The following is a 14,724-nucleotide window of genomic DNA, read 5'->3' as shown; positions in this document are numbered from 1 at the left end:
CCTGAAACACAGCAAAGAGGTTAAAGCAGGGTTGCAGGAACCAGAAAGCCCCATAGTGTATTTCGTTTACCCTTTGACGTCAAGCAGTAACAGCTGTTAGGGTCACGTGCGTCCCTATTATTTTGGGGTGGGTTTTTTTTTGCATTTTGTGTGTGTGTGGGGGGGGTGCTGGAACCTGGAAGTCATGGCAACCTCTGGTGACTCCTACTGGGGCATGGAGCATGTTCAGAGAAGTGGCTTGATAGCCTGCCTCCGCCTCCCGGCCCTGGTATTCTTTGGATGATAAATGATAAAGCATTTGTCCAGACTGTTATTTGTTTGGAAAAGGGGGGGGGGATAAAACATCAAAAAAGTTTTACACCAAAGAGAAGGCGATATTTTAAACCCAAGTGCCAGGGCAGCAGGGGAAATGCGACATCTACCTGTGATGGTGTTGGTGAACTGGCAAAGCAAGAAGCGGGAGGAAGAGAAAGACAAGGGTTGTACTTGGCCAAACTCAGCCCTGGGAGTGTTATCCGTACCTCTGGTTCAATGGTGACTGTATGGCCCCACAAACAAAAATAATTTTTTTGTGTCATTCAATTCCAGATTGGAAGTACATATATTACATTATTTATAGTAAAATGTGCATTTTTAATACTGGATGGGATTTTTCAATTTGGTAATTTAATATTAATCAAATATTTTTTATTTCTCCAATACAGCATTCTATTTTTGGTCCTGTATCAATTGTTTACTGCCTTACAAGTGTAACGGGGGCTTTGTGGTATGCTGTATTCTGTACTAGAAGGCTCTTGTGGACCAAAACGCATCAGGTCATATATGGTTCTTTTTGTATATTTGTCACTTTGATTATTTTATGAGGCTTTATTTAGGCCCCTACAAGGTTTGTATATGTTTCTGAAATAATTGTGTACTTTTGTCCATACCTATTGATATTTTTAACTTTTGGCCCTTTACTAGTGTTCTAAACGTCCTTTGGAGATTTTTGGTTGGGTGGTTGTATGGGTGCAACAGGCGACTTGTTGCAAGTGCTAGAATCTAACACGTACAGCTACTGAACTAACCCGTTTGCCTGTCAGCACCTAGTACTACCACAACTGGCATGAGAGGCTACCTTTTTCCTCCTTAACTTTTTAATTTTTTTTAACACCTGCCTGATGTGGAGGCACCCAAAAGCTTTCAGAATATTTTGTGTCATTTTAGTTGGCCTGAACTGACAGGTTTTGCATGGATTTAGTTTCTTGCTCTAGATTGTGTATGGGCCAATAAGGTGGCCTGCAACTTGGGTTTGTTTGCAACAATGGGTATCAACCACGCAATTAATTCCTCTGATCAGCATCTCAGGAGGCTTGTCTTGGGCAGCTGTGTAGGTCCAGGAGGTGGTGATGGCATAAGCCATGCCTGTTGCATTCTCCCAGGCTGCTGGCAGCACGTCAGGGGCTCACCTCAGTTTCTTGGGCAGAGATCCAAGGGCTGAGTAAAATGCTCTGGTGTGCCGTTTGTCACTGGTGCTGAGGGTTCGTATCTATCCCTGGTCTACATGTGAATGCTAAAGCCTTCTGGATGCGATGTCCTAGTCACCTCTGCTGGGGCTATATCCCAGTGATGGAAATTTCAGTTATTGAGAAAACTTTTAATTGCTCAATTAATTAAGTTTGCAAAAACTTGCAAATGAATGTTTTAAAGAAAAATGCAAGCTGTGTGTGTGTGTGTGTGTGTGTGTGTGTGTGAGAGAGAGAGAGAGAGAGAGAGAGAGAGAGACAGACAGACAGACAGACAGCATTCTTTAAAAAGCATTCTTTCTTGTGAGAGAAGTAGAGAAATGTCTTTTCTAAGATGGCACCTGCTTTCTGTAGCTTTTATGGGGACTTCACACTTTTTAAAAAGTGCTCGTCACCGAATATACTGGTAAAGTAGCTGGTCACCATGAGGGAAATGAAAGCAGTCAAGGGGACTCAACCTACTCGCATGCCTACGGGTATGTGGAAAATTATGTCTTTGAACATTTTTTTTTAAAGGATGGCCTAAAAACATCATCCTCAGGACTGCCCTCAGGAGGTATGGAAGAAAATTTGTCTTAGCCTGACTTCAGGCACGTTAAGGGCTGGATGAAGAGGTCATGTAGGCAAAAAGGGAATGTGTTTATGCTGAACCACAGCAGTGAGTAATGCTTGAGAGAACTGGTTTGAAGTAGCCTGTATGCCAGCTACAGAGAAATTTAGAAGAAGTCTGTCAGGAATGGAAAATGTCACTCTTAAGTTAATGTTACTCTTAAACTGAAGATGCTGAGGGACTATAAATATGGTTGGATGAGGTAACACCGCCCCCACCCCCAGATTCTCCTTCTGCTGTCTCCTACGATCATACAATAAATAATTTCAACAGCTTTGGAAATTCTTTCATCAAATAAGGGCCTGTGGCTCGGTGGCAGAGCATCTGCTTGGCACGCAGAAGGTCCCAGGCTCAATCCCTGGTACCTCCAGTTAAAAGATCTGGTCGTCGGAGACTGGAAAGACCTCTGCCTGAGACCCTGCAGAGCTGCTGCCAGTCTGAGTAGACAATACTGTGATGGACCTCAGGGTCTGATTCACTATAAGGCAGCTTCATGTGTTCACCTGATATTTAATATAGTAGCAAAGAATCAATTAAAGAGGGAGAAAGGCAGCCAGGGTGGGGGGAGAATTCAACCAGCTCCAGCATCTCAGAGGGGGAAGTTTTCAAACTGTTTCCCCTCCCAGATAATATTCCCATCTTGTCCAAGTGACTTATCAACTAGCATCCAGTGGACGAACTCGACACTCACCACTTCAAGAGTTGTTTGTTTGTATTCATGTTCTGGTTTTCGTCGCCCATGAGATCGAGGACAGCGCCTGAAGCCTGCTGGTCAAAAGTGCTGCCTTCCCCGCTGATGCTGAGCCTGGTCCCAGAGAAGGAGGTCAGAAAAGCAGCCCCTGCCAAGATGGACCCACCCACCCCACTGCCCTCAACATACCCACGCTCGGAATCAAAATCCTTTGGCCGGTAAGGGATGTAGAATTCCTCATCTCTCTGAGTCACCTGTTTCCTCTTTTTCCCTGTGCCTGGTCCCACCTGGGGTTGCTTCCGCTTTCTTCCAACCACGGAGGCAAAGATCTCCTGGGGCAGAAGAGTTAAGACTGGTGAGTGACTCTTCCCTGGTCAAGGACATGAGCCAGCTCTACTGACTTCACAAGGCCCCCAAACACAGCAAACTGTGTCACACACAAGGCTCTGGGCCTGCACTTCTCTACACACAGATGAGCGGGTCACCCTAGAAGGAGCTACAAAGAGGTGCTAGCTAGGACATCCGCTGGCATTCTTCCTAACTGGGACTGTGCCCGTGCCGTGATTTTCTCCAAAACTCTGGAAAAGCTGCCAAAAGCAGTAGTGGTCATAGAATTGAGCTTCTTGAAAATGATGCTTCTCTTCATTCTAATTTGATGCAAGTTTCTAGTCCTTGTTAAAAGCAACTTTCTAGCCCTTATTAAGGGGCACGAAGACAATCACTGGTTGAACTGCATGAGAGCAGCTGCTGAATCAGTATTCCCGGTGATCAGAGGGCAGGGATTCTGTGTCTTACACTTGCATCCTTTGCAATGAACAACAGAAGCAGATTCCAGTCCTTCAGAGGAAGGAGTCCTGCAGATTCGGTTAATTTAGACCAGTTTCAGAATTCAGTTTCTATCATTGCGGAATCTGCAACATCTTTGGTCCATTCGTTGTTGAGCCCAAGCTACACACAGCCTTGTGCACAACCCACAGCCTTACCTGAAGGCTTTCTTCCTCCTCCTCAGAGTCTTGCTTGGCGGCCACTGGCACAGCCGGATCTCGGACCTTCTCTGCCGCCAAGGACAATCTTTCTTGCTGCTTCCTTTGGTGACGGTCAATGAGCTGCCGGTCGCGGCTTCGTTTGGCTCGCATGATGTCACTGGCCGACGTCTTGTTGGTAGCGTTGATTTCAAAGATAGTCTGATGCACAAAAAAACCCCAAAAACCTGTGAACAATGGGGGCAGAGAAGACCTCCTGCCTATTAATCTGCACCAGACAAAGCTGGAGGTTCCCAACTACTCTCCCAGGAGGTATGGCTAAGTTCCAGTACTACCTTTATAATCCTTCCTTTCCAAATGGCTGCAGATGTTTTCCCCCACCATCACCATTTGAGATCCTTCAAGGAGCTCATAGTGGTACATATAGTTCTCCCTGGCCCATTTTATCCTCACAACAACACTGTAAGGTAGGTTAGGCTGAGAGAGTAGGACCAGCTCAAAGTCACTCAGTGAGCTTCATGGTTAAATAGGGATATTTAAATACAATTAAACTGGGGAAGTCACATCCACTGGTTGTAGTGATGATGACCACGAGTGCAGACAACTTTAAAAGGGGGATCATATTAATGGAAGGTTAATCTGCACCAGACAAAGCTGGAGGTTCATTTCCCAACTACTCTCCCAGGAGGTATGGCTAAGTTCCAGTACTACCTTTATAATCCTTCCTTTCCAAATGGCTGCAGATGTTTTCCCCCACCATCACCATTTGAGATCCTTCAAGGAGCTCATAGTGGTACATATAGTTCTCCCTGGCCCATTTTATCCTCACAACAACACTGTAAGGTAGGTTAGGCTGAGAGAGTAGGACCAGCTCAAAGTCACTCAGTGAGCTTCATGGTTAAATAGGGATATTTAAATACAATTAAATTGGGGAAGTCACATCCACTGGTTGTAGTGATGATGACCACGAGTGCAGACAACTTTAAAAGGGGGATCATATTAATGGAAGGTCCACCTATGGATACTAGCCATGGTGGTCCAGCCATGGTGGTCCAGCCATGGTTACTAAAGGGAAACCTTCATCTCCAGAGATAATAAACCTCTGAACACCAATGCTAGAAGCCAGCATCAAGGGAGGGCTTTGGCATCTATGGCTTTCCAGGGCAGCTTGTTGGGCAGGGTATGAGACAGGGCGCTGGACTACATGGACCACTGGTCTGATCCAGCAAGGCTCTCATGATGGTATGAAATTGGGGCTCTCCATGTCCTTGTCCAACACTTTCACCTCTATACCACACCGGCTTTCTCAACATGGTTGTGCTTGACTGTAATCTCCAAAAACAGGTTATGCAGATAGGGTCAGGCTCGGTTCTTAATGACAGTGGTCACCACGGGGGCGGGTCTAGGTTTCCATTCCCCTGCAGTACCCAGTATCACCCCCTTGCTGTTCATCTGTGGAAACCAGTGACGGTTATTCCTTCCTACCCTACCTTAATTTAAACCCAGAAGTGTATTTAAGACCAAAAATGCTCCTAGCTACCCTGACGATGACTGAGAGGCCTGGCATCCACTGACACATCTCCCTGTGCCAGGGGTCCCCAACATGGCGCCCGTGTGAGCCAGGGTGCCTGCCAAGTGCTTTAAGAAAGCGGGTGGGGCCAGGTGAGGCTTTTGACCAGCAAGGCTTCTGATTGGCTGAGCAGATTTTTTAAAAATGTTGCTTTGGCAGCAGCTGCCATCACAGCACAAGGATCTTCCCTGTGTGACTGAAGGTAAGCCGCCAGAGCCATTTTGTGGCTGGCTCTGCTTCCTGCAGCAGCCGTTTTGTGGCTGTACCAACCCTGTTGTGTCAGAATTCCAAAAATGCCCGCAATCTCAAAAGGGCTGGGGACCCCCTGCCCTATGGATTCTGCCACATGCCTGTGTGCACATACCCACACCTTTCCTTTTCTATCGGATTCATGGGCAGTTTGTTAGTAAATAATGAAGGTGCTGATGAAATTCAGCTGAAGGAGATACCAGGAAAGAAAGTTCCATTCGTTTATGTCAACACCCTTGAAGACAGAAAGCAACCTTTTGTGGGGCCAGTTTGCAGTGGCCAGTCCTGCCATTTCACCTTGCTCAGCTTTCCCATGAGACTGGGAGCTGGAAGACAGGCAGGGACTGACAAGAGGGCTCGCTGCTGCACTCACCGCTCTGGAACGGTACGTTTTGATGCTGTCCACGAATTTCAGCCTCTCTATCTCATCCCCCTCAAAGCGCAGACCTTGAGAGAGAGAGGGCAAAGCAAAGGGGGTCATTGAGTATTTTAGGCCAAACAGAAATCACTGGGTAAAAACATCCAGGAGAGGCCTACAGTAAATGCTGATGGGCTATTTTACTATATAAAGGGACTTTTGCCCACAGGAAGGGCAGAATATTCAACCATATGTCCCCCCGCCCCATCCTCTGCTGTCCTGCAGTCCAGAATTCCACCAGCTGCAGAATTCCAAGCCATTCATGAGAGAAAAAGCCACAGAAGCCAAGAGACTGGACTCTTGCCACTCCGTCTGCTCCCCGCCAAAGGCCCCAGTTATTTCACCCTCACTCTATGGACAGAACACGCACTGAATAGAGGATGAATGCCCAGAAGAGAGAGGTCCATTTCTTTGACTCTCTTGATGGATTCTGGTGACGGACTTGGCCGTGACTTCAGGTATTGTTTCTGAGCGTTGTCGGATACTCGCTGCAAGCTCTGCAGTTCCAGCGAGCGCTCATGGTCTGTCTGCAAGAGGCTCTCCTCATCATCGATGATGCTCTGGGGGACGCGACCAAAGACGCCATCCGTATCTGAAACAGGGATGATGAAGAAGAATGGCCACAGAGCCCAGAAACGGAGGGAGTGGGAAATATCCAGCCTCAGGAGCAAAGTGGTCACCACCAACCAGAAGTAATGCCAGGGCCTGAGGGAGGCTTGGTGGCAAAACGCCAATGGGCAACCTACAATTAAGAATGTGCCAACTTGTATGCAAGCTTGGAGTTCATCAGTCTGAAGATTTCAGGTTGTGTGCTGAAGTTCCCTTGGAGTGAAAGTTTAAACTAAAAAACATACCAGCTATGCCTTGCATATGGTGAAATTTTGAAAGCTAGAGGGGGTCTCTAATTCTCTATATGTCTAGGAGGAACACATGCCAAACAAGAAAATTAATGAAAGCTTGCTTACTCTATGTAAACAAAATGCAGAATTCATATTTCCCTTCGTTACAAATGTGTATGCATTTTTAGCAAGAAGGGAGAGATGTGGGCTCACTGCCCCGTCTACTAATGCCAGTTCCCACAGGAGTCTTAAAGATCCCTGCATGACTAGAAGCCTCTGTGGACTGCAGCAGCTATCGGGTCCAGCAGCTGTTTCAGGCAGTCAGGAAGCCTCATTCCAGCCGTATTGCTATGCTACCATTGCCATTACTACCCTCACAGCCTCCAGCAATGTGGACATCCATCTTGCAGCAGAGAAGCACCAGAGTCACACCAGCAGGCTGGCAGAAACACTGAGATTCTATGCAGTAACCTTATAATCAGTCCACAAACGTTACTTGCTTACAAACATTTTTCGTTGCTAGCCCATTTTAGTTGCTCATGGCCTAGCGGCCAGAGTTCCTCTGCTGGGAGCAAATATTATGTGCTATAGCTGAGTCACAGTTTACAACCCTACCATGTGCCTTTCCTGATGATGCATCCCTCCCTTTCATGCCACAGCTTGGGAAAGAGAGCTGAGCCACAGTTTACAACCCTACCATGGGCCTTTCCTGATGATGCATCCCTCCCTCCCTTTTATGCCACAGCTTGGGAAAGACAGTCACCCCCACCAGTCAGCCACCCTGGCCAGCAGATTACCTACCTGTGGGCTTCTTGTGGGGACTGGCAAGGAGAAGGGGACGGCCCAGAAACAGGTGCAAATCAAAGACGTAGGGAGTCTCATCTGGTGCCACCAAAGAGTAGGCTGTTCCACTCCTCCCAGCACGTGCTACTCGGCCTAGGGTGGAAATAAAAGAGTGTCAAATGCAGAATGTCATTGGGAACATTTCAAAGGCATGGTGGATTTCCCTCCACTTTCCCCCTCCACTTGTAGTGGATGTATTACACTGTCTTTGTCTCATTTTTCTCCAAGTACCATATCCGGCTCCTTGGATCCTGGGATTTGTGACATCCAGGCTGTTGCTTGTGTGGCACTGTTTACATTCCACTGTTCTTTGGCCCAGTCTTATTGCACTATTTGTTGTGCATATTACAATGGTCTTTTGTGCACTGCTCTTTTAACTCTGTGATCTGCCTTGAGCCTCAATGAAAAAGACGGAAAATAAATGCGGTAAATGGAGTAATAAACTTAAGTATGTCCCAACCTTAAGAAAACAAAAACAAAAACCTCAAGGGGCTTTCCATAAAGAAATCAAGAGTTTTTTGGATTGTCTGGCTGCTTTCTTGGGTCAGGATTCAGGTGGGGTAACAATGGGTTGATCATAAGCCGATTAACCCATTCCTTTGAGCAGCTTGTGGAAAAGGATACCATAGGGAGAGATCCGCTATAAGCTGGGCAAAACTATGTTACGTGGACAATGGCAAAATATGGGGCGTCCTCATCTGGATAGGGAGCTGCGGTGGCTCAAGTGGTTAAGATGCTGAACTGCAGGCTGTGGAAGGTCAGTAGTTCAGCAGTTCGAGACCCGGGTGCCACATGACGGAGTGAGCTGCCATCTCTAGTTCCAGCTCCTGCCAACTTAGCAGTTCGAAAGCAAGATATTGCAAGTAGATAAATAGGTACTACTTCGGTGGGAAGGTAACAGCGTTCCGTGCGCCTTGGTTTTTAGTCATGCCGGCCACATGACCACGGAAACGTCTTCGGACAGCGCTGGCTCTTCGGCTTTGAAACGGAGATGAGCACCGCAACCCTAGAGTCGGATTCGACTGGCTTTCGAGCAAGGGAACCTTTACCTTTTACATCTGGATAGTCCCAGTTAGTCCGATCTTGTCAGATCTTGGAAGCTAAACAGAGTCAACCCAGGCAGTACTTTGGATGGGAGACCACCAAGAAAGGCCGGGGTTGCTATGCAGAGGCGGGCAATGGCAAAGCCACCTTGGAATGCCTGTTGCCTTGGAAACCCCACGAGGGGGCACCATCAGCCAGCTGTGACTTGATGAAAATGGTATGCACCTAAAACCAGAGGTACCTGACAACAGTTTGAGAACAGAGCTGCTTGCCACAGTATTCTAGCCACAATGCTGGTCCTATCAAAGATACTGAGAAACTTCTCACTGAACCAGATCAGTCTTTTGCAGCCATCTGTTCTAGTTATGACTACACCAATGCTCTGCTTCTCAAGTCCATAAGGGCTTGTTAGTAACCTCCTAGTTACATTTGCCCATGGCTGTGTGTACACTTAGGATTCTGCAGCAATCTTACAAAAACAACTTTTTCGAGATCTAACTTAGCCTGCCTGCTATTTTCCCCCTCTCCAACAAAGAGGGAGAAACACGACTTTTGAATTTTCAGTTGTCTGGCTGTGAGCCTGCTTCGCTACAGGAATCCAACGATGCTTCCACAGTAGCATTTAGTCTGGAGGTGTTCATTTCATTTCTATGGAGAATCCGGACATCAGTCAATCTGTTGCACATTTCAGAGTTCTGTGCTGCCTTTCAGGGGTCCCCCCCCCCACAATATTATTCAATTATTTAAAAAACCCTTAAAATGCAGTTGCAGAGCGAAGCGACCCACTGTGAGCAGCAGTCACAAGTGCTACTGACATTTCTCAGAGTTAATGTCCCTCTACATTTTCCTTCGGTTTCTCAAACTTCCTGTTTTTTTCCCAGCCAGCTCTCACACATTTGTGTCTCAAATGTAAATTATCAGCTGTCATTGGTAGGGGGAGGAGAGGAGGGCTAAAGTACTGCTTTTCAGTTTCTAGCCTGCCAAAGCCACTGCTCATTTTTTTAAAACTTACGATCATCACTCACTGATTGCACTATACCCAGAAATAAGAAAATTCAAAATAATTATGACCTGAGTCATAAAATAATTATGGCTGAGTCAGAAAGATGGCTGTGTCGTGTGCCTTCTCTCAGTATCCCGGTATCCCTCAATATCACCCCTCCATTTCCTGCACACTTTGTACGCAGAAGGTCCTTTTCATCCTGGGCATCTCCAGTGGAAAAGAATACTGCTAAAATCCACTGCCCAAGAATACAGAGTCACTGTTTGCCAGAGAAGGCAGCATGGGGCTAGTCTGACGGAATAAGGCAGCTTCACAGATTAACACACATAAGGCTCCAGGCTCAGGTCAAGGCCTCCAGAACTCACCCACACGGTGCAAGAAGAGCTTGGCCTTGGCAGGGAAGCTGTAGTTGATCACATTGTCCAGCAGGGGGATGTCAATCCCACGGGCGGCCAAGTCAGTGACAATCAGCACCGAGCACTTGCCATGGGTGAATTTGCCGATGTTAATCTTGCGGGCTGTCTGGTCCAGAGAGCTGTAGATGTGTGTACATTCCACACCCTGCGCCGTCAACAGCTGTAGAGAGATCAGCAAGTCAGTAGGTCCAACTTCCTAACACCAAAACAAGCTCAGCAATGCTCATGTTTCTCAGCCCTCTGTGGAAACAGAATTGGAGTGAACTGAGAATTTACCTTTTCATTCCCCCCCCTTTAAAGAAGCCATGTTTCTAGTCCTCATGGCTGTACAGAAGAATAATAGTTTTAGAAGCACAACCCACTGGTCTTTGGCAGATTATGCCATTTCCACAAGGAATCCTTAAAAGCTATGCTAATGAAGCTGCTTTATGCAAGCAATTTTAAAGGCAAAATATCGAGTGCAGGTATGGATCTTTGATCACTGAAGCACGGTCCATGGCAAAGTAGCTCACAATACAAGGAACTCCACTCTCTGAAAAGATTTCACAAAGCTTTTCTTCCCATGTACAGGTGCTGTGGCACAATTTCAGCCTGCAGGTGCATCTTGTGATTGAACGTGTGTCCAACAGCTTTACCCCAGAAGCAATCCATCCTGCAAGACCCCACCTGCAATCTGAGGTGGTACACAGGTGAGCCCATCCGCTGCTCACCAGAACAGACCCACAAGGCTGCCACTTGGCCCTCCTCTAACATAGGAAATACGGCGAGAGCCGGTTCAGTAGCTGAAGCGGTAGGGAGGAAATCAATCTCGGGATAACTCCGCCCCCCTCTGCAAGCTGAACAGCTATTGGCTCTCCATCTTCACACTCCAGCCCATTAGAGATAGAAAACTAGAAGCTAATAAACAGGTACTGGCATTCAGGTGAAAGAAGTGGCTGAGACCTGACTTGGAGAAATGGACTGCACAGCTTCCAACTGCAGGGGGAGGAGCCCATTTTGGGCTGCAAGGAGAGGTGAGTAACAGCTTGCTCTGAGCTGTGGTAGTTCTTTGTCTGCAAGTGGCATTTTATGCAAAGGAGTGTTCTGAGCTGCAGCAGTACAGTCCATTCTGTCATCTCACCTTTCTTTTTTTTAAAATATTTTTATTAATTTTTTCATAAACAGATTTCAGTAGTATAACTTTGAACATATTTCAATAACTTTGCATACTATTTATCATGTAGTGTTTTGGATATAACTTTCATATATAGACAATAACGACACAAGAAAAAACAAATTAACATTAACTGTAGGCATGCTAACAAGTGTTTCGATTTCAACTTAGGTAGTTATTTGTTTCGAGACCAAGGTAAGGGAGCTATTCTCCTATTCATTCAGAACCAATTCGCATTTTAGCACTCTCTTTCATCATAATTTCCGTGTTGTGATGACAGCTATTGATTGAGTATAGATAAGTATGTTAAGTTACTAGGCTGCAGGTCAGAGGCAAAGAGGAATTCCATGAAGGGAAGCCATTTCTTTGCAAAATTGGACTGTTTGGGGTAGATTTCTGAACGACGAATGCGATCTGTTATCTTCTCCAAGATTAAGTGGTCCCACACTTTATTCAACCAGCAGGATCATCATCTCGCCTTTCTGGCCCCTCATTCGCTGGCAGGTGTGAAGCAGGCAGGAGATTCTACATCCTGGCTCTGCTTGGGGAGATTACTGGTGGTGGTGGAAAGTGCCATCAAGTCACAGCTGACGTATAGCGACCCCATGGGGTTTTCAAGGCAAGAGTCGTTCAGTGGTGGCTTGTCATTGCCTGACTCCACGTCACGATCCAGGTATTCCTTGGTGGTCTCCCAGCCAAATACTGGCTAGGGCTGACCCTGCTTAGCCTCTGAGATCTGATGAGACTGAGCTAGCCTGAGCCACCCGGGTCAGGGCACTGGGGAGATTACTAGAAGAAGAAGAAGAAGAAGAAGAAGAAGAAGAAGAAGAAGAAGAAGAAGAAGAAGAAGAGAATGGATTTATACCCCGCCCTTCACTACCCAAAGGTGTCTCAGAGCGGCTTACAAACTCCTTTCCCTTCCCCTCCCCACAACAAACACCCTGTGAGGTAGGTGGGGCTGAGAGAACTCTTGACAGAAACTGCTCTTTTTCAAGAACAGCTGTGCCAGAGCTACGGCTTGCCCAAGGTCATCCAGCCAGGTGCAAGTGGAGGAGTGGGGAATCAAACCCGGTTCTCCCAGATTAGAGTCCGCGCACTTAACCATTACACCAAACTGGCTCTCTCTACACCAATGTACGTAACACATTGCAGAATGAGAGATCTTGGCCTAAGGCGCGTGTAAGATAAATGTGGGCAGCTGGGGATAAAATGAGGAAAAAAGAGACCGTGGTAGTGAGGGCAGTGTGTAGTAGTGGCTGGAGGAGACCAGGGCTGAAATCCCTACTCAGCCATGAAAGCTCACTTGAGCCAGTCACTTCTTTTTAGACTAAATACAACAACCGAATGTAGCAAGGAATGAATCTGAGCAACTGTAGTTATATACTCAGGCTTTGGTTCAGTTGCAGCCTGAAAGAAAAATCGACTGTAATGGAAAGAGATCTGAGGTAGGATTTGAAGGGAGAAATCACAGCACCAACCAGGCACTGAAAGCGGGCACACCGCTGCGATGGGCCCTGTTCCCTCCCAATGACCCGCACGCACCTCTTTAAGATACTCCGTGTGGTGCTTGGTGGCCACAAACACAATGGTCTGATCCTGGGGTCTTACTACAGTCCTGAGTAGATACAATAGGAGTGCTGGCTTGTCATCCGCACGGACATGGAAGAAGGAGAGCTGGAGATAAAGAGGAGTAGAAATTGATTCAGTGACAGCCAGGCACTGTACAGAACGCCGAGGCCAAAGGGCCTTCCCACCCAAAAAGGTTTAATACACGATTTCGTTCTCTTAAGAGCATGTCTTTACACAACCAGGTGAGAAAGACGCAGATGAGCTACAACAAATACAATCAAGCAATGGATTTAAATAAGGCAGATGTGCGCTTAAACGCCCACAATCCTCTGCAATCCACACAAACTGGCCTACTGCAAGGCTCGCTCTGCCACTGGAAAGGCAAGCTGCAAAAACGGGAAGAACCTGTGGCAGTCTGCCAAGGCACATCCCTGCGGCAGTAGGATACTTGAATTGGGCAGGTGCCGACACCACCCATTTCCCACACTATTCGGCTGAAAACAAACAAAAAAGAGAGAGAGAAAAAAAAGAAGAGAGAAAATGCTTAACTGAAAAGAGAGGGCTGTCCCGTAAGCGACCTCCCTTCTGTACCCTGTGCTATCCAGGGAGTCCCAACAGTCTGTCCAGAGCTGGGGCAGGACAGGCCTCCCCCCCATGAGCGAAGGTTAACCAGTGTGGGTGTCATGATTAGGGTGTCGGACTAGGACTTGGGAGAAGAGAGCTCAAATCCCCACTCAAACCATCCCACCGGGAGAAATGGGCCACAAACCTTCTTTCTCACCCTCGCTTACCTCACAGGGTTTGGAAAGGGCTGGGATCCACTGCTAATGGCACAGACAGACGGGGTTCCCCTCCACGGAGCATCGCTTCCTTGCCTCTTCCTCTAGTTGCAGCCTAAAATCCTTCCCCCTCCCCAAAAAACTACTGCTGTCTGGGTACAGGGAACTCCCCCCCACACACACAAGAGAAGCACAGGGAGGTAGACAGGGCTTTTTTGGTAGAAAAAGCCCAGCAGGAACTCATTAGCATAATAGGCCCCACCCAACAGCAGAAACTCATTAGCATATGAGGCCACACCCCCATGTTACCAGAAGTGTGCTCATCCAGCCACACCCACCCTTTGCTTCTTATTCTGTTTACCTTGTTTGTTGTCAAAACCCAGGGCTTTTTTTGTAGCAGGAACTCCTTTGCATGTTAGGCCACACACCCCTAATGTAGCCAATCCTAATGAGTTTCTGTTGTTGGGTGTGGCCTATTATGCTAATGAGTCCCTGCTGGGCGTGGCCAACTTGGAAGCCAACCGGAACTCCGTTCCTGTGCGTTCCTGCCCAAAAATAGCCCTGGAGGTAGATCAAGATGGGTAGCGGTGGTAGTCTGTCTGTAGCCGTAGAAAAGAGTAAGAGTCCAGTCACACCTTAAAGACTAACAAATTTTGCGGTGGGGTAGGAGCTTTCACGAGTCACTGCTCACTTCTTCAGATACAACACGCTGCTGTATCTGAAGCAGTGAGCAGTGACTCACGAACGCTCATACCCCACCGCAAAGTTTGTTAGTCTTTAAGGTGCTACTGGACTCCGACTCTTTTCTGAAACACGGGGAGGGGAGTTGCAGCTTTGCAGCAGAACAAGCAAAATCAGCAAAAATTATGCCCCATCCCTTCTGCCCACAGAAATCCTCCACTGGATCCCAGCCATTGGTAACATGCATGAGGCTCCTCAGAGGATGGGTGGGGTAAAAATACAGAAATCCCCCCCCACACACACCTTTCAAAACAACTGCTGAACAGCAGCAACAAACAACTGGCATTGCAATAAGTGACCCAACACACACA

At 47.2% G+C, this 14,724-nt stretch overlaps 1 protein-coding gene across 1 annotated transcript in view; it reads right to left on the bottom strand.

Moving 5' to 3' along the window:
• The window catches only part of DDX54 (DEAD-box helicase 54), a 27,530-nt gene that overhangs the window by 3,071 nt on the left and 9,735 nt on the right, over positions 1–14,724 (bottom strand). The window contains 9 exon segments of the mRNA XM_015425292.1: positions 1,118–1,127; positions 2,801–2,920; positions 2,996–3,138; positions 3,790–3,990; positions 5,982–6,055; positions 6,397–6,618; positions 7,667–7,801; positions 10,121–10,331; positions 12,867–12,998. Of these exon segments, the coding sequence (XP_015280778.1) occupies positions 1,118–1,127; positions 2,801–2,920; positions 2,996–3,138; positions 3,790–3,990; positions 5,982–6,055; positions 6,397–6,618; positions 7,667–7,801; positions 10,121–10,331; positions 12,867–12,998 (1,248 nt within the window).

The sequence above is a fragment of the Gekko japonicus genome, unplaced genomic scaffold (assembly GCF_001447785.1).
Source record: "Gekko japonicus isolate JY-2015 unplaced genomic scaffold, Gekko_japonicus_V1.1 scaffold135, whole genome shotgun sequence".
NCBI classification, from domain to species: domain Eukaryota; kingdom Metazoa; phylum Chordata; class Lepidosauria; order Squamata; family Gekkonidae; genus Gekko; species Gekko japonicus.
Note: the sequence above shows the minus strand (reverse complement) of the source record. Positions and strands in the feature narration are given on the sequence as shown.